At 48.7% G+C, this 25,742-nt stretch overlaps 1 protein-coding gene across 1 annotated transcript in view; it reads left to right on the forward strand.

Annotated features, from left to right (window-relative positions):
- Nucleotides 1–329: 329 nt before the first annotated feature.
- LOC119379038 (titin) overlaps nucleotides 330–25,742 on the forward strand; it is a 294,770-nt gene continuing 269,357 nt past the window's right edge. The window contains exons 1-9 of the mRNA XM_049412985.1: nucleotides 330–662; nucleotides 21,087–21,209; nucleotides 21,340–21,414; nucleotides 23,176–23,292; nucleotides 24,510–24,618; nucleotides 24,706–24,956; nucleotides 25,009–25,293; nucleotides 25,367–25,531; nucleotides 25,589–25,702. Of these exons, the coding sequence (XP_049268942.1) occupies nucleotides 345–662; nucleotides 21,087–21,209; nucleotides 21,340–21,414; nucleotides 23,176–23,292; nucleotides 24,510–24,618; nucleotides 24,706–24,956; nucleotides 25,009–25,293; nucleotides 25,367–25,531; nucleotides 25,589–25,702 (1,557 nt within the window). The 5' untranslated portion in view covers nucleotides 330–344. The remainder of the gene's footprint in view (nucleotides 663–21,086; nucleotides 21,210–21,339; nucleotides 21,415–23,175; nucleotides 23,293–24,509; nucleotides 24,619–24,705; nucleotides 24,957–25,008; nucleotides 25,294–25,366; nucleotides 25,532–25,588; nucleotides 25,703–25,742) is intronic.

Consider the following 25,742-nt stretch of genomic DNA (forward strand, 5'->3'; position numbering starts at 1 on the left):
CTTGAGTACGGCGTTTCGGCACTTCTCAGTTCTTAGAAGTGTCGTATAAGGATTATTAGGCCGACAAGCTCCAGGAAGTTGGCGGGGAGCAATGTTTGTCAATGCGAGACGGTCGATTGCGGGCTGTGCACTGTCAGAGGCCCCCGCTTTTCCATGGTCGGGCGAGGTTACTGCCCCCGGCCGGTAGCGTCGACACGCTGTCGGGGAAGCGCGCGTCCCGAGTCAGAGAAGCCTGTCGCCCGCGCCGAGGTTGCATCGGCGGGCGTGTCACCCCGCGGATGCTCGCGCGTTCTTGCAAACGCTCATAGCCGGCTCTCCTCCGCGGCGGAGAGCTGCCGACGGCCATGGCTGCCGCCACATGTACGGGGGACTGCCGCTATTTCGAGCGCTGGCCACGTGGCCCGGACCGTTGCCTAAATTTGGCGGCTGGGCCCAGTTTCAGACTGGCAGCGACCCGAGAGGAGTGGCTGCGACCCCGGGGGTTCCGACTCGTAAGTTGCCAGCGGCCCAATCACAACAAGCGTGTGTTGTTGACCCGCTGGACCCGCGGCAGGTGGCCGCCGCATCCCGGAGACATGGCGAGCAGCGCGTCCACCACCACCACCATCAGCAGCATCGCTGTGCAGTCGGGCAACACCCGGCTTGTGATAGCCCTCTTGCAGGTGAGCCGCCCCTGTCGCGCTGACACGCGCTGCTGGCCGATGGACCTTGACACCTCTCGCTGGCCGCCACCGCGCGCTCGACGCGCTCTTGAACTTGAGGGCACCGAAACCGTGCGCAGGTCGGCCGCCTATGTTAGCCAAGACGCTCTAATCTACCGTTCTGTTGGCCGACCTGTACCGCGCACCACTGAAGGCTCTAGGTAGCGATATAGCTGCTGCACGCGTGCGTCCGGCATAGCTTGACTGCGCGCGCTAGGTGGACTCCGGTACCAAACCAGAGCGAGAGACCGAACCGTTGTGCTTTCGTGCGTGTACGCTCGTTCACACGAGAAGTGGCATAAAAATAATGGCCGGATGCGTTGGAAGCGAGCCAGATGTGTGGAGTCCTTCTCCCACGAATGCACGTGTGAGCCTTTCTTGCCGGTCCGGCGGCACGCGAGTGTTCATGGTGCGAGCCCTCTGGTCGAGTACTACACGTCGATCGTCCCGCTCGCATACCTGCTGCTGTTCTCTTACGAGAGCGATGGGTCCACTGTATACGACGTTCGTACACATCTTGAATATTTAGCAAACGTTCACGGGCGGCCCATGAACGCTTCATCTGAGTAATGAGAGTAACGAGAAAGACCCTCGATAAAAGCTTACGAAACTGCGAAACGAAACATTTAGTGTGACTTCGAGAAGTGAGACAAGCTGCTTCGTCGGCGATGCGAACGTTGACTAGCAGTACAACAGTCAAGTTCAGCAGATAAGCCAGTCAGATATATCGTAGTCATGTACCAGTTAGATATGTCGTAGCCATGTAACATCTGACTGTGCTCAAATTACGCTAACTGCTCTCGAATATAAAGGCGATGAACATTGCATAGATACATGCCCACATGTGCACCTGTAGAGTTAGCAAACAAAAGTGCTATACATACATACACATAACGCCGTACAGGTCAAAGGAACGAATTTTGACGCATTCACTACTTGAGCGTCAAAACAGCATCAAAAGCACTGGCGTAGCCAGGAGGGTGGGGGATGGCGTTGGGAGAGTTTAACCCCCTTCCCCCCCCGAAATTTTTCGTTTTTGCATGCGTGTAAAACAGGCACACAAACACACACGAACATACATAAGGGTTTGTTGAACCTCCCCCGAAAAACATTTCTGGCTACGTCCCTGATCAAAAGACTTTGCCATTGCAAACCTCGTGCGTACTGTTTCTTATTGAGGTGCGCAGTTCATTTTGCTGCTATAACAGCAAGATAATTTTTTGTTACTTGAGAATGACGGATGATTCGTAGGATAATAAGAAAGGAAATGTAATACGAACACGAAGTGGCATATCCTTCGTATTTTAATTCAGTGTAATGGGAGGCCGGATGGAGACACATGGTTAAGTAAGCGCACTCATGCTTGATCTTGAAAATGCTGGTCACTGTGAGATTGGAATCACTGAAATTCGGGTAATTTGCGCTATATCAGGTTTCTGTGGACCCTAGTGCTCCGTCTCCGCGATCGAAATTAATCGCAGAGATTCCTTCCACTGTAGTACACGGTTTGTAACCCATAACGTCGCTTTGGAATGCAAGTCTTTACGCACTGAAGTCGCTTTGCAGTCAAGGTATTCCTCACGTGGGACGCTATCGCTACCAGAATCGAGTAAAATAATAAATATACCGGGGGGAGGGGGGAGGCAGAAGTCTTCTTGTGGCCCGTGCTGACTACGTTTTTCTGTTTATATACTGAGGGAGAAGAGCGCAAACAGGATGCTGAGGTCGCCAAGAAAGTTCGCCCCGTCGGCGTCTGACCTGCTTACCGTCCTCCGCCTGCGTTTCCGCTCTTCTCCAGTCAGTTTACGCGGACGTCCCAGTTGGGACAAGCAGCGCATACGCCCCGCAAGATGATTAAAAACTGCGCGGCAGCACGTGGCAGACATGTTGTGCCACTGTCTGTCCCGTCTCCCATTCATACAAGGGTTGAGCTGAGGTGCTTGACGAGAAGTAGAGGCAAAGCTTGGCTTTGACGCAACTATGCACGTACTTAGCAGTGGCATGTATGCATAATCGATGCATTGAATATATTACATCGTCTAACACTACGATCTTGACACTGCTTGTCTATTTGCTTTCTTTGGATCCTTTGATTTTTCCCCCGATGCGATTAAACTGCGTATACAGTTCCCGTACGTTTTTTTTTTTTTTTAGTTTGGATCCGCGTCGAAGTTGTCTTTCCCCGCAACCGAAGTATGTAACGGCTTATTCTGAACTTTTATGTGCGATCTGTACAACATTCCTGTGATTGCAACATCAGGTCAGTTACGATGCTTATTTATTTATTTATTTATTTATTTATTTATTTATTTATTTATTTATTTATTCGCTTATATATTTCATTTTTTCAACAGTTCCAGTTTAATTTCAACACCAAAACAGGGGGGCATATGATTTATGATGTATGAATTACACAATGAATAGTAAAGCAATTACATTTGTAACCAATATTTCGATGGTGCAGGTATAACGTCCAAGTTTAATATACCTACTTATCAGGGGCGTAGCCAGAAGTTTTTTTCGAAAGGCGTTCAACCATACTTTACGTACGTTCGTGTGTGCGTTCGTGAGTGTACATACACACATGCACAATTGAAAAAATTCGGAGATGGTTTGAGCCCCCCTCCCCCGCTTGGTTACGCCAGTGCTATTTATAACAACTGCGTCCGTACGCAGTAAACTAAGCCAAAAATACCAAGTAGCGTAATTGCTGCACTTCCTGCAGAATTTTAGCACAGAATTTAATAATGTTGCACAATAACGAAGTGCACAAAAGAAAACAGAATAATTTTATTTGAGGTGAGAGGAAATCGGGATAAACATATAATGAAAGACTAACATTTGTTATCATTTATTATGTTCGTTCATCTACTCACTGAAGAGTGCACGTGATGTTTGGGTATCCGCTGACATCAGCCAAAGCTGTCATTGCATGTTGCTGCATAGTCAATGTCATAGTCGATCGACGTATATACATTTCTGTTTTCGATGTTTTCGGGCATCTTCCGCGAACCACGCGTATTGATTTTGAGGATTGCTTTGTCAATTCATATGCGCTGATTCCAGTAAATATTTAAAATTAGCCTCTTCTTCGTGAACCGTACGATGTCTTAATCGTTCCCCCACCCAAGAGGGACAGCACATCCTGGCATTCTATTTCTGACTACTGCGAGGCGCCGCGCAGTTCAGGATGCGTCGCCATATTTCTTCTCTTTTCATTCTTTAACCGTGTATAGGCTTAAGAAGCGACGACCGCCAGGCGCTTATCATCTCTGTAGCTGCATTATTTGAAACGGCGGACATTATGTGTTAAATGCACGTCGTAAAGTGCAATAGTAGTGCAGGCTGCATGTCAGGCTGACTGTTCGTTCACAGATCACAGAGCACGTCGCTGTTATTTCGAGGAAACCATTATCAAGGACCCTGTCGTGGAATTCTAGTTAAGAGCAGAGCCTCAGAATATCGGTCGTCAAAGTTGGCACCCAAGCCAGTTCATTACGCAACCGAGCGTGCCGCCGGCGCTCTGATGGGGCGGAGGGCGGCAAAGTGCCAGTGTCGGTGCGAGCTGTCGTGTTCCGGTGCTCCCGAAGTGACGGTGGTTTCTCAAGCAAACAAAAGTAAATTCGACTGACTGGCGTGCACTTTCATCCAATCGAGGCAGAAGACGAGGAACTGACCTTGAGGAAAGTTTGGCGCTTTCGATTGCGCAAGAGGTCGAATTGAGGGACATGTTTGGGAGCTGATGATTGGAAGCCAAAGGGGGGCGTGTTGCGTATCAGACTCAGCGTCGCATCATTTTCAGCTTACCTCGGCGAGACTGGCTCTAGTATACTCATGAGTGCGAACGAAAACTCTCACTCTAACGAAAGTCGTCGAGGGTGCTGCGGCTTATGGTACCGATACATCGGTTTGCACAATTAACAACATGGCCTCTTGCTTATACGGAATTTCAAGTCACGGTTGAGGATTTTGTAATGGTTTTTACAGCACAGCTGCTACGGTCGAGGTTTGCCGTGTGTCGTAGATGGAAAATTATCACCATCATGAACCGGCTGGCGCTCAGTCACCAAGCATTCTGTGTTAACAAGAGAAGCTGAAACGTGCCCACCAGCTCTGCTGTGACCCAGCCTTGCGAGACTTGGTGCACGCTGAGCGAATTTTAACTGGGTCATTACAAGGACAACAGAAAAACTGAAGCTTCTGGAAAGAACTAGGGTTTTGTATCGACATAATGACCTCAGTGCACGGGAGCTCTTCGAGGCTTATGCGATTAAAACACGTGGATGCGCTTGCTAACTGTGAGGAGCAATGTCCAGACCAGGGGTCTCAAACTCACCTCAGCTAGCGGGCCGCAGCCACGAAATTCAGTCCCACGAGGGCCGGGACAATGAAGATGGTGGGAGTGGGGGGGGGGGGGGGGGTTGGTTTGAACAAAATGTCACCTAACGTTGCATATGGGGGTCATTTGTGAAGGGTGTTTGACGTCAGGTTTCGAAAAACATATCGATACTGATTTCCACGATGACTAAAATCTGGAGGCCGATTCTGAAATATAGAATTTGCGTTCCACGGTGATGTTTCAATTCATATAGTGACCGCATGGGGTGTCTCACGAAAAAAAAATGCTTGAGACCAGTCCCGTCTCTGTAGCCTACCCGAACAAGGCGCTATTAATTGCAATAGGCGAGAAAATAATGCGAGTACTATTTACCAAACTCACAAAACTTTATTCCGTATGAAGCCGCGGGCCGCGTGTTTGAGGCTCCTGATCTGGACGCCAGATTGTGATTGAAGCGATGTGACCATCTTTGGCCAATGAGCTCATGTTGTCTTTTAATGTTCACTGTAAATCAAGCCCGTAGCCAGGAAATTTTTGGGGGGCGAGGGGGGGGGGGGGCACTTGCTGAAGGCCTCCAGCTGTTCGAGAAAAACGCCTATTTTCATAATTTTTACGGTAAAACATCCCCCTCCATATCAAATTTATTGTTGGGGGGGGGGGGGGCTCCCGGGCCCCTAGGGCAACCCCTCCTCCTACGAGCCTGATGTATATATTTCGTCTTTCACTCAAATTTTATATGTGTCTGCGCACGGGCTGTCTTTTGTTATCCTTGTTAAAGCGCTGTTAAAACTATTACAAAATGAACTTCAACCAACTAGTCAAACTTGGTGCTCTTCCGTGGTTAAGGAAACTGGCACCCATCGTTCGCAAGGTTTTTTTTTTTTTAATGCGAAGCATTTCTTAGCGAAGCCTAGGCACTTTGAGCGTTTCTATCTATCTAGATATCTATCTATCTGCCTACGTCTGGGTGCTTTCGTGATCACCTCCTTAACTCGGTGTACACTAAAATTGGCATGGGAGGGTAAGAGGGTTTGAAGAATATGACTGTTTGGTCAACACATGAATAACGTGAAAATGCTGTCGCATACGTCGTCAAACCCTTTCATCCAGACACCTGTGGCACGGGCCGTGGTATACGGGTATGCGCCACAGGTGATTGACAGTTTATATCTACCCAGGAACGGCGAGAACAGAAATTGGTAATTTAAAATGCGGGAGCGTTAAGAAAAACCGACACCGTCAGCGTTGACCCGACGAAACAAAGAATAAAGATCAGGCCTGGTCCCAGCAGGAATCGAACCCAAGCATTCTGCGTGGCAGTCAGGTATTCTACCACAGAGCCACGCCAGGTCTAGAAACTGCTTTGGAAAAAGATCCTATGCAGGATAAATGTCGGTGCGACGTCAATTGTAGTTGTAGTGCTGGCTATCTAATTTTATAATAAACCAATAAACACTACATATGTACTCCTATGATACATGCGTCTTGCCGGGTTGACGTCAATTGCGGCTCCAGTGTTGGCTCCGCTGTTGTACAACTGCAATCAACATTAGATTTGTATTCCTATGATCCAGCAAGATATATTCAAGCGTTGCTGGACCCCGGAGGAGTACACGCTGACGAAAGTTACGTGTGATATTCACATCACCGCACCGTCGCATGCACTTCGTTTCGATAACAGACGTCTGTGCTCTAACGTGAGTGCTGATACTACGTCAGCCCATAAGCTACCATTTAAACGTCAGTTTAGTCGTCGTGCCTGGTAAGCCCATGATGCGCATACAACTCCTCCATTTACAAAAACACGTCGATCCACCTCCTAACGCTTTGCTCAAGGCCAAAAAAATGCAGCATAGAACTACTGGCTGCCTGCTTCGCATAAAACCGATTCCCACAAGGCGTGGGATCTGCCGAATCTTTTTCGTGGTCATGCGTCAAACTAGACCAGATCATGCTCATCTGGCGACCAGCCCTTTTTCTTCTTCTGCTGTGCACGCAAGATGCACTAGGAGAACTGGTGGGTCTCTTCAAGCTTTACTTGTTTTCATGAGATAAGGGATGGAGCTATTTTAGGCTAGAAAAGCGAGAGCTTGAGACATCAAGCCGGAGCAGCTGACGACTGCATTCTCAATGAGAAACACTGTAGACGAAAGAAAGGCGGTTTAGAAAAACGAGCCGTGGCCAACGCAACGTCGGAGCAGCGGCGCGCGCACCCATCAGGGCAGGATACTACGGCGGTTTCATTGTTGTTGTTTGCAGTATAGGTTATTAGGGATGATAAAGCGCACTACATGTGGCGATGAACAGGTTAATCATAATAATTACATTATCACTCTTATTTAATTGAATCCAGACAAGTCTTGATACGAGCGCAAAGCACCCATGTACGAAATACGTCGACGTTTTGCATAATAGGGATTCCGAATGTGTCAGGCTTAAATACACCGTGCCAGTACGTTGTTTGATTTTTGGATAACATGATGTTCGAACTCCATGTGAGCTGAGTTGCATGAGCAGGATATATTTTGTTCTGTTTTGTTTAGAAGGCCTGCTGAGTGAAAAAAAATTACAGCATATCCACGTGGTGAATGATGATGAGTGGGGCGAAGCGAACTCGCGCTGCAGCACAGCGATGGCATTGGCGCGAGCGTGGTCCTTCTTGATGGAAGATATTGTGACTAGATTACTTGAGAACCACAATCTGTTGCACACACCACAACTATGGCCGAAACTGTTATCAAGGAAGTCCCGCTGGAAGCGCGCGTCGGCGCCTTCGGGCAGAGCCCGCCTGATGCGTTTTGCAGCCACTTCACGTGCTCGCACAGCCTCGGGCTCTGCCTGCCGGTACGCGCGCTTTCTCGCCGCTTCACGGTCCTTCACATTTTGAAGATCCGATTCGCGCCGCAGCCGTGCAGCTTCGGCCTCGCGGGCTCGAACGGCGGGGTCTTCGCGCCGCAGCCCTGCAGCTTGTCGAGCAGCTTCGGCTTCGCGGGCTCGAACGGCGGAATCTGCTTCGCGGCGTCGACGTGCAGCTTCGGCCTCGCGGGCTCTCACTTCAGGATTCTGTCTGCGAGCGCGCGCTGCCGTCGCCTTCCGTGCCCTCCGTTCCGCAGCCTTGTCTTCCATCTGGCGACTCCGAGCTAAAGAGAAAGCGTGCCAAAAAAAAAAGGAGCCTCATGGCGCGTTACTTCTGAAATGTTGTCTTCGGGTGTCGTTGAAAACACGAGACGTAGTAAAGAAGAAAGAACGCCACACAGGCGAACACGCAAAACGAGAGTGTCACTCGTCAACGTCTTCTTCTTCTTCTTCTACTGCATACCAGAGCGCGCGCAGTAAAGAAGAAAGAATGCCACACAGGCGAACACGCACGATAGTCTCACTCGTCAACGTCGTCTTCTTCTTCTACTGCATACAGTTGAAACCCGCAATAACGGAATCGGCGGGGAAAACACATAATTTCGCTCTTGCGGGAATTTCGTTGGCGCGAGAATTCGGCAGAAAAGACATGGAATTTACAAAAAAAAAAAAACACATTTTATTTTGAAACGTCAGTAAGTTTGCTTTGGCGGGCCTTACCATGCAGCAATTTCATGCCTCCCGATGGGGAATCTCGTTTGCCACGGCACAAAGTTCGCCCCATGCACTGATCAGTGACGGCGGCACTGCGCTGTCACCAGTACTGTCATCAAGTGCGCCTGCAGGCGAACCTTCTTCCGGCTCCGCTGGATCAGCGCAGAATCGTGGACAGCGAGCTGCACGCAACGCCGAATTCTTCGGCGATGTCCATTTTCTTCCGACCCTTTTCCACCTCACTGATGATTGCAGCCTCATCTTCCAGCGTGATGAACTTCCGCTTTTTCGTTGGAGGCGGCATCTTCGCAGGCAGCGAAATCAACCGAAGCAATCGCAACACACAGTTCACGTTGCACCAAGCGACCAAGCAAACGCTCCACAAATGGCTCCACACACGCGACCATGTGCGCGGCGCGCGCAAAGCCGACAAAGCCAAGCACAGAGCCAAGCCAACGAACGAAACTCCATGAGGAAGGTGGATTTGGCTCCGTAGTCCGCGATAACAAGCAGGTGTTTCGGCAAGCCATGATCATCATCATTGTCGCCAGCTTTATGTTTTTTTGTAAACAATGATGGCGGCTGCTTCTGAAGTGCGCTCAGGTAGCGATAGTTTTGCACAATTTAAGTGTAGCATGAATGCATTTCAGCAGTTTTCAACTGTAGATTATTAGCGCACTCGTGTTTCAAAAATTTCGTTAATGAGGGACTGCGGTATGAATATCTTTCGTAGTCGCGAGTTACGAATTGCATTGACTCCTATGGGCGTTCGCCGGTGCTCCGCAAATATTTCGTTGCGGTGAGAATTTCGTTCCCTCAGGATTTCGTTATCGCGGGTTTCGACTGTACCAGAACGCGCGCTTCTCACGAGCTAGAGGTGGCTACTACAACGCTACAAACGGAGGATGGACAGACCCACGGCATAAGGAGCTTTGCCCCTAAAAAAATTACACGATCTCCCGCTAAATGGGACCATGAGGCGATGCGAAGCAGCGTTTCAGCATGTCGAGCCCGCGTTTCGTCCGTAGCAGTTTCCCGCCGACGATGCCGTTTGCGCTGGGCTTCCCTAGCCTGGATCTCGGGGTCCGCTTGCCGACGTTTACGTTGCGCTTCGACGCGTCGAGGCTTCCGCTGCTCCACGATCTCGGCAGGCGTAAAGGTATTAATGCAACTGACGCCGACGTTGACGTTGGAACTCATGACACCGGCGCAGTGACTGAGCGTGTGTACGACCTAACGCGAGCCTTTCATCTAAACGAGGAGGGGGAGTGGAGAGCGGGAGGGGTAGAAGGGGGAGTGGAGAGGGATCGCGCATGCGCAGTAAGGGTGGTCACGCCGCACATCTGATTGAACTCCGCCGTAAGCTGCTTGGCATCTAAAAAATGGAGTTGCACTCATCGTGAAAGCTGTAAAAAGTGCGTGCGGAGTGGTGATTCGTCTGTCGTTCAGCGACGAACTCAAGGAGCGTGTGTTGAGGGGCTGGTTAGTAAGACGTTATTATATGAACTGAAACTGCGCTTAGGACGAGTCAACAGATTACAAGTAGACAGGACGAACGTAGCCTGGCCGCGTCGCTGAAGGATCTGCGTTGCTTACACGGGCAATCGCGGGCGTTCCAGCCTTGCAGAAGCTTGTTAGGCCTCCATGGCGGGAAAGGAAACCTTCATTTGTGATGCATTGGTGCCCTCTCCTCTCTCCCTTTCCCTCCTCCTCTCTCACATCATTCCTCCTCACATTCATTTCACTTTTCCGTCCTATTGCTGTACTAGACTATGCACGGCTATGCTATGCCTCTACCCACTCCCCTCCTCACTCGCACTTCTCTTTCTTACCCCCTTCCTATAATTGGCTATGCTACACATGGTTTTGCCTGCAAGACACCAAGCGACCACATGAGATCACAGTATACAATGACAGCATACTCTCTTCCTCCTTTCCTTTCTCCTCACTCTCACTTCCATTTCCCGCCCCCTTCCTCTACATGACTTTGCTATAGGTGGATGTGCAATACATATGGTTCTACCCAACGTTACTAGGTTCTACCTGCCTAACGCCATGCATGACTATGATATATGCTTTACCCTCACCCCTCCTTCGTTCTCTCCTCCTCACCCTCACTTCCCCTTTCCCACCCCTCGGTATACGCGGCTATGCTAGACTTGGTTCTGCCTTCCTAACTCCATACATGACAATTCTATGATTTACCCTCTCCCTTCCTTCTTACCATAATACTCACCCTCACATCACTCCTCCTCATTCTCACTTCCCTTTCCCGCCCCTTGTTATACATAGTTATGCTATGCATGGTTTTTCCTGCGTGACGCCTACGCTATGCTTTCCGAAGGTCGCGGGATCGAATCCCGGCCGCGGCGGCTGCATTTTCGATGGAAGCGAAAATGTCTGAGGCCCGTGTACTTAGATTTAGGTGCACGTTAAAGAACCCCAGGTGGTCGAATTTTCCGGAGCCCTCCACTACGGCGTCTCTCATAATCATACCTTGGTTTTGGGACGTTAAACCCCAGATATTATTATTACTACGCTATGCTTTACTCTCTCCCTTCCTTCTTACCATAATCCACACCTTCACAGCACCCCTTCTCACCCTCACTTACCTTTCCCTCCCTTTTGCTATTTATGGCTATGCTATACATTGTTTTGCGTGCGTGACGCCAAGCGGCGACATAAGATGACAGCATGTTCTCTTCCTCCTCTCCCTCCCTCCCTCCCTCCCTCCCTCCCCCTCCCTTCCTCATTTACCTCCTCCTCATCCTCACATCGCTTCTCCTCAGCCTCTCTTCCCTTTCCCGTCCCCATGGCTTCGCTACAGATGGCTATGCTATACGTGGTGTCATCGCAGCGTCGTCACGCTAGCACGCAACAGGGCTCGCTCTGCTCGCGCCTCCGCAGACGGCACGCTAGCCCGCGACAGTGGTTTCGCCAGCGTTACGCCAAGGTACATGAGACGACGACAGCATACGACAGCCCGGGCCCCTAAAGTGCTCCGCACTTACAAAACTACGCGGCACATGCGTAGACAGGCACCAATGCATGATGGCGTGATGCAAACAGGTACGCGTCATTCGCAACAGTTGACACATGCCAGCCCTCATGCCCCAGACAGGACGTGCACGCACTATGCGCCATTGCGCAACACAGTCTTACGGAAGCAAAAGAAAAAGAAATACAAGAAAAGGCGTGTCAAGCACAGTTGGCGCGAAAGTGAAGAAGGCCGACGTAGATGGTACATACGTATTTAGATGGACTGGAATTCGGGCATTAAATGTGACAAAATCCGGCACTGTTGAAGGATACTTTCTCATTACTTGCGTTATATATATTATACATGTGTGTGTGTGTGTGTGTGTGTGTGTGTGTGTGTGTGTGTGTGTGTGTGTGTGTGTGTGTGTGTGTGTGTGTGTGTGTGTGTGTGTGTGTGTGTGTGTGTGTGTGTGTGTGTGTGTGTGTGTGTGTGTGTGTGTGTGTGTGTGTGTGTGTTAGAAAATTTTGGGGTTGGGGTGGCAAACACGTTTGACTACGCCAATGCATGGGTATCGGGAACTGGCGGTGGTGTACTACAAGAGAAACAATGAAACCGCGCTGCGTGGCATGAGCCGAAACCGGTGGGCAGCTAGTGGACTATCCTGTTTCCCCCTCGAAACCCAAAAACGCAGTGGAAGGAAAGGGCACAGTATACGCCAAGGGTATGCGCAATGGTACCCTTTGCCTCCTCGAACTCTTATGGTTGGTTGGTTGGTCGTTTGGTTGGTTGGTCAGGTACAACGTACCAAAGAGACTCTTTACCTGCTTTACCTGTGCATCAAAGAGGACCCACTAATGACAACGAGCTATTACGAACAAAAATCTTTGTGAATATGGACCGTATTCGCGTGACGCTTCCCCCTGCCCTTCATTTCCTTCTTCTTTATTTTTCGTAATTGTTTGCCGTTAGCCGACCCCCTTCATTGATAATAATGTTTGTTACAGATAGTGGCTGTCGCGTGCTAATACGAACAGCTTAGGAGTACAGGACCTTTTCGTGACGTGGGGCTCCAGGTTCCTGTTACTGAAGTAGGCTTTGAAATGATATGCACAGAGCATTTTCGTCTACCATAAATTTCTCTTTCATTAAAGAGCATTCATAATGGACAGCAAAAGAGCACTTATTAAATGCGAAGCATTTCTTAGCGAACCTCAGGCACTTTGGCCGTTTCTATCTATCTATCTATCTATCTATCTATCTATCTATCTATCTATCTATCTATCTATCTATCTATCTATCTATCTATCTATCTATCTATCTATCTATCTATCTATCTATCTATCTATCTATCTATCTATCTATCTATCTATCTATTGTCACGTGGTCGTGACGTCGACGAAGATAGCAGTTAGCACGTCCGAGATGAAACTCTTTATTTGGCCGAACTTGTGGCCGGGAAACTGAAAGTCAAACTACAGCAATACACTGATAGCGGCGAACAGAGCGTCGACCGTCGATCAACAGACAAGCGGTCAAGCGCGTCGGCTTTTATACAGGCGCTATCGAACTTTCCAGCAATATCGCTGGTGGCGGTGTTATCTCTCGACAAAGCTGGAACATTCGCGTGCGGCGCGCAATCTTAACAAAACGATCTACTAACATCGCGAAGCTTCTCGAACACTGCTTCGCGGCCAGCGTCGAGCGTTGATAACCGTCCTTGCTGGTCAAACCCGAATACAAGAAGTGGGCGTGGCACTATCTATCTATCTATCTATCTATCTATCTATCTATCTATCTATCTATCTATCTATCTATCTATCTATCTATCTATCTATCTATCTATCTATCTATCTATCTATCTATCTATCTATCTATCTATCTATCTATCTATCTATCTGCCTGCGTCTGGGTGCTATCGTGATCGCCTCTATAACTTGTAATATACCAAAACTGGCCTAGTAGGGGATCAGTGCATGACGAACACGACTGACTGGTCATGACATGAATAACGCAAAACGCCTGTCGCTTACGTCAGGAAATCCGTGCCCTCAGTCACGTGTGGCACATACCCGCATACCAGAGTTCATGTTATGCGATTATATATATGTGCCCGGGTGATTTGCCCGGGTGATTCACAGCCTCAATCAACACATTAAAGACGAATATACACATTGAAACGCAAGGCAAGTGAGGGAGCTGAAGACAGAACACCCTTGAAGACGCTCGACTGCCATCCACTCGTCCACGTTGTCCGTCAGAATGACGCAGTGTTCTTTTCATTTCATATGAGGCTGAGTGATAGCCTCATGCTGACTGAGGATGACATCAGGTTGATTGAGAGGCGCTTTGTGACAAGCGAAGAAGCAGTTGCTAAGTGCCCTGACGGCATACGGCTAGAAATGCGCACGTCGACCGCTATAACGAACGTTGCCTCGACGCTGCAGACAACGTGTTATGTCATCCCGCATGCGATCTCACAACTGATTATAAGAACGAGCAGGTACACACAGGGATGCCCTGACCAAGGTGGCCAACATGAACGCAAGCGACATAGTTAGCCTGCCGGCCTCAATTTACCTGAGCATCCGTGATCACGGCAAACATCGACGTAAGCGACGGCCTCGTTAATGAAAACATTGTGGTACACCGAGCGTGATGAACACGGCAACCACTTGCGACTGTGACTTGAATTTCCAACGTCCACGGTAAGCATTGTCGTCCCAGCCAGGACAAAGCACGTCACTGCCTCACACCCTCAATAGAATTGAAATGAGTGCCCGGGACGGCGAACCACCACAACCACGACATACGCCAGAAAAATATCTCGTGTAAGAGGGCTCAGTTGCCCCCTGCGCACGCCAACGCCATAACTACATATAAGTCACAAAGGGCCACATACGCCCGGGTATAGTCTTAGGATACGATAAGCGCCATCCACTGAAGTTGGTCTACGTAGCACTTTCCAGGGGTAGCCTCTACAGTTTATATACCTCATCAACGCAAAAGGTGATACCTCACAACGCAAAAGGCTTTATCGACAAAGTCTGTCGACGACATGACCCGGCTAGCAAACAAGCCTCTTGACATTGTCTTGGACCGGGCTAACACTTTCATTCGGTGCCACAACCACAGCAATCACCTCACGCTCGCCGCTCTCAGCGTACAACGTACACAATGTCCACGTGCACGACCTCGAAAAAGGCGCTCTGCTCACAGAAATTGGCGTGTTAACACATTAACACACTCTGAAACCTGGAGCGATTGAGCCCACTGCAATCACGGGATTCCCATGTGTCGTCCACAGCAAGGGGTCATTGCAGGTGCGGCGGCGTGGGCACATATAAGACCACGGTGATGCGGAACTTCAACGTAGGCCGCAACCCACTTCGCCGGCCGCCAGACACCGAACACACACAGACAAGCAGCGGAATGGGCGAGGTTTGCGTTGCGCACATCGGTCACAATAACATACACACTGCGCTCGCCGCCATCTACGTGAGAACTGTCAAGAACCCCTTCCACACATGCACACGGGTTCGTGAAACGTGTGTGCGTTCTCCATCACAACGGTCAAGTTATAAGCACTACATATCAGCTTACCGCGTCTGGTGTTTGTAATACCCACGTTGCTGCTGGCGTCGTTACGCAACTGTAAACAACTGGTTATATAGCACATGTGCGACTCTTCAACATATGTGTGTGCTCATACCACTTGCGCCTATCTTTAGCGTCATTTCGTATCGTTTCGCTCAATGTAAAAAATTACGCCACAGTCACCTTCCCGCCGCATGATTCGCACCACATCGATTCCCACGGTACGTGGGATCTGCCGAATTTTTCTTTCATTGGCGTTTGTTACCCCCGTATGCTCCCATGCCAATACTGGAACACACGGACGTGCACATATCGTGATAGTGCTCTTCAGAAATGTAAGTTCTTTTACGAGGTAAAGATGTGATACCGTCGATCTATAATAAAATCATGTAAGGCTATCAAAGAAAAGCTTTGTTTAGTGGGGCAAGATCATGGTCCCAGTATTTTCGCAAGGGAAAACTCACATTTGTTGAAAAATCACAAGACAAATGAATTCCTTAATAACATCGAGGGCAGGCTATGACCGAGTGATCTACATAAGTTTCAGGAGTGTCACAGTACGTACAATTAGAAGCTGCTTTTTTTTCACGTGACAGAGAAAGCGTTTCAAGCTTCTTTTTTTTTGTGAAGCGTGAATGTATGACAGGGACGTGTACAGAAACAATCGTGAAATTATACATGAAGATGAGCCCTTCATGTGTTCTTATTTCTGTCTATTCGTTGAACGTTCGCGCTTCACACACACAAAAAAAAAATGATGCAACACCAGCTAGCCCAACAAGCTAATCTACTAAGCTGCACATAAAAATTTACTATTTCCTGATTACGCGCGCTTCAATCGTGAGGAGATTTCATCTGTTTCTTCTGTTGCAGTAGCATTAGATTCAGTGCCTGTGCGTTCATCATCGCGCACTTTAACTCTCTCTACACACTGCGCTTGAAGTGTTCATTTACTCTACTAGTACTACGAAGTTGTATGTCGGACATGAGTCACCGTTCCCGGCGTGCCTCTGGAGCCACGTAAAAAAATTAGCGCAACTTGCACTACGTCGCGCAAAGCTAGCTGTGTCACAGCAGAGCTGGTGGGCACCTAGCTGGTCCTGGATTGGCTTGGCTTTTACCCTCTCTCTTTCCCACCCCTTTGCTATACTACACTATACATGGCTGTGCTTGCTCTCTTTTTTTCCTATCTTTTTTTGTGTCTGTTTTTTTTCTATGTCTTTCTCTCTCTGTTTTTCTTTCTCTGTCTTTTTTTTCTATCTCTCTATCTTTGTAGTCGTTCTCGTGCCTTCAATTTTTCTCTCTTTCTTCCCTTTCTTTCTATATCACTCTATCTCTTTACTCGTCCTCCCCTCCTTCTTTCCATCCTCCTCACCTTCACATATCCTCGCTTCCCTTTCACACCACTTTGCTATACTATGCTATACAAGGCTATGCTACGCTCTGCTAGCGTGCTTGGATAGCAGAGTGGTTAGGACGCTCGCCTACGGATGGCGGGTTCGAATCTCGCCTCGCCAAGAAATTTTTTTCGCCAAGAATTTTTCTCTTTCTTTCTATCTCCTTCTTTGTCTCTCTCTTTCTTTCTCCCTTTATTTCTCCTCTCTCTCTGTACTCGTTCTCTCGCCCATCAGAATTATTGCGTACCACGCCGGAAAAATCGGCGCACGTGTCTAGGAGCGAAGCAGAAGAGGAAGAAGAGAGCGCGTGCCGGTTCATCATGATGATAGTTTTCTATCTACGACGCACGGCAAACCCCAACCACAAGAGCTCTGCTGTAAAACCGAGGCCGCCGCATCTGTTGTACTTTGAGCTTTCCACTCGAACGCGGTATGACCTCAAGACGCGTTATCCTAAGGAGATCGCAGTATGCGGTGAAATGGCTCGAAATAACTGCAACAAGATTCGGGGCACGGTGGGACAGCCGGGTGCGAGAAAGTGGAAAGACGAAAAGAAACGAAAAGAAACGAAAAACGGAGAAGGAACAGAAGGAAGCAGAAGGGTAAACAAGCGTCAGCGTGCTGCTTTTACAATTAAACAAGGTTGTGCGAGAGGCGGACGAACCTTCCCGCCCGGTACAGGGCGTGGGGCGTTTTTAGGTGTTTATTTAATGGCGAGAAAACAAGACTAAAAGAGGGTCAGGTCGGGTGCTAAATGAAAACTCTGGCTAGGGCTCAAGACCAGCCTTTGCTGATTCGGTAGAAGCAGAAAGGGTGCTAGGAATACTTGTTTGCACTGCACGGACCGGGCGGGAAGACTGCGCTGTGCACGTGATGACGCAGTTTGTTTTGTCGAAGCCGTCAAAATGATGTGTTTGTAGCTTCATAAAATGAAATACAGTGTAATTTGCTTATCTTAAACTTGTTACGGATTCACCTTTAATTAATTTTGCTAACGCTTAAACATATTTTCAAAATAAATATTTATTTCTCTAACCCACGTGTTTTTTTTATTGGTCCCTGACAATGCTACTCCTTATATGCATATTGAAAGTGAAAATATATTTCAAACGCCTATTGTCTCGTTTGCTGTATAGACGACCGTTCAAATGCGAAGCATTTCTTAGCGAACCGAAGGCACTTTGACCGTTTCTATCTATCTATCTATCTATCTATCTATCTATCTATCTATCTATCTATCTATCTATCTGACCACGTCTGGACGCTCTCGTGGTCACCTCCTTAACTTGGCATATACCAAAACTGGCATAGGAGGACGTGATTCTATTACGAACACGATTCACTGGTTATTACAGGAACAGCGTGACTTGCTTGTCGCGTACGACATCAAACCCTTTCCAGCAGTCACGCGTGGCACATACCCGCACACCGCGGCCCGTGGTATGCGGTTATGCGCCACAGATGATTCACAGTCTACGTCAACCCAGGGACAGCAAAAATAGACTTTGTTAATCTTTGCACGCACACGCCTCCGGACTTTGTTAATAAAGTTATTCCAATCCAATCCAATCTTTGCACGATAGCGTTAAGATTAACAAAATCTATTTTGTTAATCTGTTAAGTCTAATTTGTTCATCTTAGCACGGTAGCGTTAAGGCGCCCGTGTCGCAGATGATGTGGGGTCGGCGGCGTTGTCAATGAGCGAACGATGCCCATTAAAGGAAAGAATAATAATCACGGCTCAAACGGGAATCGAACCAAGGCATTCTGCATGAGATTCAAGTATTCTACCACAGAGCCACGCCAGTGCTCCGAACTGCTTCGGAAAAAGACCGTTTACAAGCTTCATGCCGGGGCAGCGCCAATTGTGTTTTTGCAGTTGTAGCTATCCGCTTTCATAACAATGTAACAAACATTACATATGTATACCTATGACCTCGCAAGCTATAGTCAAGAATTGCTCGAATACACCGACGACCGTCACTTATAACATGCACTTATAACATGCATGATGGCGGAAAATGACGACGACGAAGTGCTGAGCGGAACGCGCTTGGACTGCGGCAGCGTTGTACGCTTTTGTTGTAAAATATACCCTGTGTACAATATAGTTGCTTTCCCGTAACGATATCAACGCACCGTAACGTGCCCTTCGTTGCGATAAAATTGACGTTTCTACCTAACGTAAGTGCCGGCGTTACGTTGAACCATCAGCGACCGTTCGCATGCAAGTGTAGTCCACCTGGTAAGCCCACGATAGACGCTCAACGGATCAATTTACACAATGACTTCGATTCACCTCGCAACGCTTGGCTCGAAGCAAGAAATACGGCCCAGGTTGTTACTCGCTGACTGCCTCGCATGAACTCGATTCCCACAATGCGTGGTATCTGCCAAATCTTTTATTGTTCTTACAATCATTGTAAGAAAACATACAATGCTGCCAGATAAAGAATAGGTGTAGTAAACAGCTACATTTAATTGAAAGATTAACTTTTGGAGTGTTTGCCGATGTCACTCACGGCCATGGCTGCGAGTGTGGAACGCGCTTTTCTTCCCTCGCATTTTTAATTTGCAAAAGCTGTAATCGCAGTATAGCCGTCTTGAATAGTGTGGAATATATAAATATTGATCTTGTTCTCAATTCATCTTAACCTGTAAGAGTGTAGACTACTTTAAAGTCAATGTCAAGATTTCAAAGTTTATTTCAAAGCAGTGCATAAGACAGAATTTTGAGGAGCGCCAGCATAAAGAAACACAAAGTAGTCAAAGAAAAGGAAGCGCAAAAGCACGAGTACAAAAAGCAGAGTGTCTGAGAGTACCACGCGTGGATTGCCTTTAAAATGGCCACTTGCCTGACCGGTGGTCCCAGGGACAACGTCCACTGGACTAATTTAAGGAGTCGGAGCACAAGGAGTGCTCCGGCGTATCCACGACAGATGATAGATTTCATCTCAGTAAGTGCGGTAAGTTCATTCCCAACGAGCCACGCACAACGCACACCTCGATGCCTCAGTGCGTGTACTCCTTTTTCTACCGCACTCACCCGCCGTCTCCTTTGCACTTTTTATTCTCCTTTCAGTGTCACGTGCAGGTTAGCCAACAGGAGACATCCTCTGGGTGTCATTTCCTTTTCACTCTCTCGCATCATATCCTGCTAAGAAAGGTCTGCGCTGAACCTGTATTATGCCGAGCCTTTATCGAAGGCACGAGACATACAACTCTCAGTATGTCTTGAAAGCGGAGCTGTTTAAGCCGACCGTTAGTCCGTGCAGAGCGAACATAAATTATCATCATCGCGAACCGGCACGCGCTCTCTTCGTTCTCTTCATCATCGTCCTCTTCTTCATCTCCCGCTTCGATCCCAGAACACGCGCGCCGATTTCTCCGGCGCGGGATTGAATAACTCTGATGGCAGAGAGAACGTGTACTGAGACAGAGAAAGAACGAGAAATAAAGATGGAGAAAGAGAGAAATTCTTGGCTAAAAAGTTTCTGAATTTTTTACCCAAGAATTTCTCTCTTTCTCCATCTTGATATCTCTTTCTTGGTGAGGCGATATTCGAACCCGCGTACTCACAATCCCAAGGCGAACGTCTCAACCACTCGGCTATCCAGGCACGCCTTGTATATTATAGTATAGCGAGGGGGTGGGAAAGGGACGTGAGGGTGAGGAGGAGGGAAGAACGAGTGCAGATAGAGAGAGAAGGGAAACGATAGAAAGAAAGAGAAACAAAGGGAAGAAATAGAGAAAAAGATTGAGGGCGAGAGAATGACTACAGAGAGAGAGAGAGACATAGAAAGAAAGAGAAAAATGTAGAGAAAGAAAGGGACGAAATATAGAAAAAGATAGAAGGTGAGAGAACGACTACAGGGAGAGTGAAAGAAAGAGAAAGAGAAAAATAGACAGAAAGAGAAGCAATTGAGAAAAAGATAGAAAGACAGAGAAAGAAATAGATAGAGAGAAACAGATACAAAAAAAAAAAAGAGAGAGAGAGCACGCATAGCCACAGAACAGCAAGGGGAAGGAAAGAGATAGGTGAGAGGGTAAAAGCCAAATCAGGACCAGCTAGGTGCCCACCAGCTCTGCTGTGACCGAGACTCGAGCTACTTAGTGCAAGCTGCGCAAATTTTTTCCGAGTAAACGCTGGCACTGTTAGTTTGATGGGATGTGACCGCAATACAACCTTTGGCGCGTTTGACGACTGAAGTTCGCTGCGCGTGCAAGATCCATCTGTGAATAAACATGTGCGCGGTGCGCATTTCAACAATCTCGATTTCTACCTGACCGCGGTCCTCCGTCTCGTTCATTCATGATTGCTAGCTAGATGAACTCGTGTAAGTGAGTACCGTTGTCGCATTGGTGGAGCGGAGTACGCATATCAATGTCTTGCAAGGTATCGAACTAACTTTCAATCTTTGAGAGTTGTAAGGGTTCGTGGATCTAGCTGTGCGCGCGGCTTCCCAAACACTTTCCTGCCGCCTAAACCGAGGTGCATGGCGCAGTCTGGCGATGTCCTGGAGCTGCGCATCCAGGAGTTGTCGCCGGAGATGAGCGACGTGGGAAGCAACTACGAAGAAGCGCTCCACCTGCAGCAGCAGCACCAGCAGGTCCTGCAGAAGCTACAGGTACGTTTTATTCAAGGAATAAGCGGTGCTGCTGACTCAAACTGTACACCATTGTTAAACCAAACTGTCAAACCAGGCAGCATGAACAAGCACGCCATTGATGGCAATTTATGATTCTCTGTGATCGCAGAACAAACAGAGCCCCGTCGAGGAGCTGCTGAGCCAAGCGGATGAGCTGATCGCGAACCAAAAGCCTAAAGCACAGGTATGTCGCGGCTCGCAATGCTGAAATGGTATTGCTGCGTGGCATTTTAATAGACTTTGACAACGGACAGATCGAACTGTGGAACAGTGCTCTTGCTCTTTCTTTTGCCGCTTGTATTCTTGAGTGATGGCGGTTTCGGAGCACAACTTCCTAGATAGCCCCCTGAGACATTTTATTTACATTGTAAAAATGTACCAATGAATACAGGTGATTTAGTTAACTCCGAAAGGTCGCGGGATTGAATCCCGGCCGCGGCGGCTGCATTTTCGATGGAGGCGAAAATGTTTCAGGCCCGTGTACTTAGATTTAGGTGCACGTTAAAGAACCCCAGGTGGTCGAAACTTCCAGAGCCTTCCACTACGGCGTCCCTCATAATCATATCGTGGTTTTGGAACGTTAAACCCCGGATATTGTTAATATTATTTAACTCCGAAAAAAATAGAGTGCTAATAAGCCTTAACTAGAACATGAGTGCATTTTACCACACATTTTTAAGACGTACTTACTGGGCCTGGTGCTAAGCACAGAGATCCTTGCGAAATTGATAATACTTCAAAGCACGCGCGCGCACACGCATGTAAACACACACACGCACGTACACACGCGTACACGCACACACACGCACGCAAGCACGCACACAAGCGCGCACGCACGTACACACGCACACACACACGCACGTACACACACACACGCACGTACACACGCACGCAAGCACGCGCGCGCACGTACACACACACGTACACGCACACACACTCACGTACACACGCGCACGCACACACGCACGCAGGCACGCAAGCACGCGCGCGCAGGCGCACGTAGACACACGCACGCACGAGCAAACGCACACACACACACGCACGCAAGCACGCGCGCGCACACGCATGTGTGCACACACACGCACGTACACACGCACACACACGCACGCTCGCGTGCACGCATCAAGGGTGTTTGGTTTTGTAAACTACATATTTTTTCCTACCAGAGAGGTTACCTTTCGCTTCCTACGTTTGGTGATTGGGACGAGGCTATAGTACGTATTTCCATGTACTGATCTCCTTTTAACAACGCAACACAGACATCCCGTGCCGCTTTTAACCGACTCGACTACAGAGCGTTCACTGAAGAATGAAATATTGGAACGATGGGCTCGACTATCCTCTGTGCTTCGGGCCATAAGAGCACGCTGCTGCACTTTCTAATGACAACGGAGCTCTGTGATTGCACGAATAACGCTGTTATGCTTGCCCGCGCATCAGTTGTTCTCCCTTCTTACTCGACCCATTTCATTTTTCGGCTCTCTTCCCACTGCCCCTGGGTAGAAAACCAGGCGAAGCCTAGTTGACCTCTCTGCCTTTCTTTTGCCCTCCCACTCTCACTGCTGCATCGTACAAAAAGCCGGATGAAAACTAATGCCTGACTTCGAGACTGCAGCGAATGATGATGAACATTGTGCTCCGAATAAACGCCGTGATTCTCAAATCGGACTCTCTTTTTGGCGGATTATCAGAATAAGCCTGTCAAACTGACCAATAGTAGGTGTCTTAAAAACGGACAGTGTGAAGTTTTGTACCAGCGAGCATAAGGAACTCTGTTACACGTCCTGTAAAATAGAGAGCGGGAAATAAAATAGGGATGGTCTTGCTGGTGCAAAAATGGCAAAGGAACGTTTCTTGGTCAGTTTTCTTAGAAAGCTGTCGGACATGTCAGGGGCAAAAATAATAAAGAAAAATGATGAGATGGCCCCTATCCTCTGCTCCCCAGGTGTACTCTGCTATGGCACACAACCTTGGTCTGGCTTGGAAGAACTTGAACGCCCAGTTGGAGCACCGAAGTATCGTGCTGGACACCGCAGTCCAATACCATGCCGCGGCCAAGAAGGTCAGTAGGCGTCGCTGCCAATGACGCACGAAGCCAGAAATTCTGCGGCGCTTTTTGCTGGAAACATGCTGACTGGACGCATGGAGCAACTTGGAAAGTGCGCTACTTTGCAATAGCTCTATTATAGCAGCAGTTGTTTCCTAGAAAACTGGGAGATCGATGCACTATTCAAGTGCACTAGGCGAGGAGTGTTCGAGTGTTGTCACCCCTTAGATCAATGACAAGTGTTCCTAGTAAAAATTAGTCAGTCCGAAGTAATCCGTAGCTGGAAGCGCAAGCAGGCTTTTCACTGTCATACTCAAAAACGAAGCTTTCTATGTAAAACTTCCTAGACTTTGCTGGTTATGGGACATCTTCAGTTTTCTTCCTGTAGTCCATGTGCTTGTTGAAGTAGACGTGCCATCTGAAAAATGTTGTCAAAGGGCCCCTAAACCGCCTCCGACAATTTTTTTTAACATTTCAAGTAAACGCGCGCATCGAGTTCAGAATGCCGTCACGACCAACAATGCCAAACGCGGCAGCGCTACGAGCCGCGGGCGCCCCACAAATTCCAGTAAACAATCCCTTCTCCTCTCCGTGCCTTTCGGCATTCCTCATCTCCTCAACGGTTCGCCGTGACGCCAACATGTCGTCTTGTCGTCATCTAGAACACCCGTTTGTCCGCTCGCAGGTACTTGCGCTCCCTGCACATCCTCCTCGCACGATGAGGAGGAACATTCAACCAGGAGGAGAGATGAGCAAACAAACCGAGCGTAGCGAAGGAAAGAGTGAAATGAGCAAGGGTGTCTTTCGTATCATCAAACGCGTGTGACTCCGCTATTACGGCACCGTTTCTAAAAATTCTCATGACTACGTGTTCTTTGTAGACTCGTCCACAACTGCAACACCACAACTAAATTTCGACCTCTGGGAGGTTTAGGGGCCCTTTAAGCTTGTTATGAATTTACCATTTCATTTTTCTAAGTTAATATATTTCACACGGCGTTAACCAACGGCGTACATGTGTATTTATGTCCTTGCCTCATTCCTTCTCTAGTACCTTTACCAAGTGGAGCAACTTAGTCTTCGTAGGGTTAGGCCTTAGCTGGCATTTTTGTTCATAGTTTACTATGCATGCCTTGAAGCAAATCCTTGGAATAAAAAAAAAGTAAACGCAAACGTTAATCTCAACGAAGCTAACGGCGCCACTTCTTTTTCGCGCTGTCATCTTTTTGCAGCTCTCAGATGAACTGGCTAAGGGTGAGCAAGAATTCTCGGACACCGTCTTGCCGGATCACGTAGCCGCATGCGAAGCTCGCCTGCAGAAGCTGAATGAAGTGCGTAAAGGTACGGGGATGGTCTTGCTTTGTGTTGATGTTTCTGTGCGCGTTCGCCCGCCATACTCCGAGGTGATCGGAGTCTCGCTGCTTGCAGCCATCCTCGAGGCGTCTAAGCGGAGCCTCCAGCCATTCCAGAACCTGCTGCAGACGCTCAAGGAGGTAGCCAGCACGGGCGACTCACGGCCCCTGCAGCCGGCGGCCGCCCTGGCAGCCATAGCGGCCCTCGAGAGCCAGCACGAAAACCTCCAGGACCAGAGGCGCAAGCTAGGCCTGCTGTGCGAGGCAAGGAAAGAGGCGCTCGAGAAGCGGCTCAGAGCACTGCTGCTGAGCAGGGAACTTGACGAGGTAAGCGAATTTTCCGCAGGCGAGCATGGAGCGAACACTCATCTAATTTTAGGTGGAGCGTCAGCTGGATCACAGCCCCGAAGATACAGCCTTGGGTGATTCCCCGGCGAGCAGCGAAATTCTCCTCCACGAGCACACGACGAGGATCGCCTCTGCGAACGAGAAATTGCGAGATCGAATGCTCAAGCTGCTGAAGTCTGCTAAGCAAATTCAGGACGCTGAGGTCGAAGCGCGCGCCTTCGACTTGATGGCACGCGTGACAAGCCGCATCGAACGCGACGAGATCCGGAAGAGGGACCTCAAGGAGGCGGTGGAATTCTTCAACGAAGCTCAAACGGTGAGCTCTCCGTAGCCCAGTATGTTCATTTCTGTGAGTCGTTCAGAAAACTTGAGTCGGTTTGTTTTTACAGGCGCTGAACAAATTGGATCAGCTCCAAATTCAAGTTTCCCAAGGCCCCGTTCAAGACTTGGCTGCAGCGACCGCGCTTTTGGATGCGTGCGTCGAGAGACCCCTTTCCCTCGGTCATGGCATCCTGGCCCGCTTGTCTGTCGGCACCAGCGGCGTTCAAGAGAAGGTCATATTCGCCACAAGCGAGAGCGCATGCCCTCTGACGTGAAAAACCCATTCGCAGGTCGACGAACTGCAATGCCGGCACCTGCAAGTGAGGCAGATGTACGAGCAAAAAGCAGTGGATGTCGTGGAGAGCAGCGAACGCGCAATTAGCTTCCTGACACAGTGCAATAGTGTGAGTAGCGTCGGGCATCACATGAAACCAATCTTCTTTC

Source organism: Rhipicephalus sanguineus, chromosome 1, assembly GCF_013339695.2.
Source record: "Rhipicephalus sanguineus isolate Rsan-2018 chromosome 1, BIME_Rsan_1.4, whole genome shotgun sequence".
Lineage (NCBI taxonomy): Eukaryota > Metazoa > Arthropoda > Arachnida > Ixodida > Ixodidae > Rhipicephalus > Rhipicephalus sanguineus.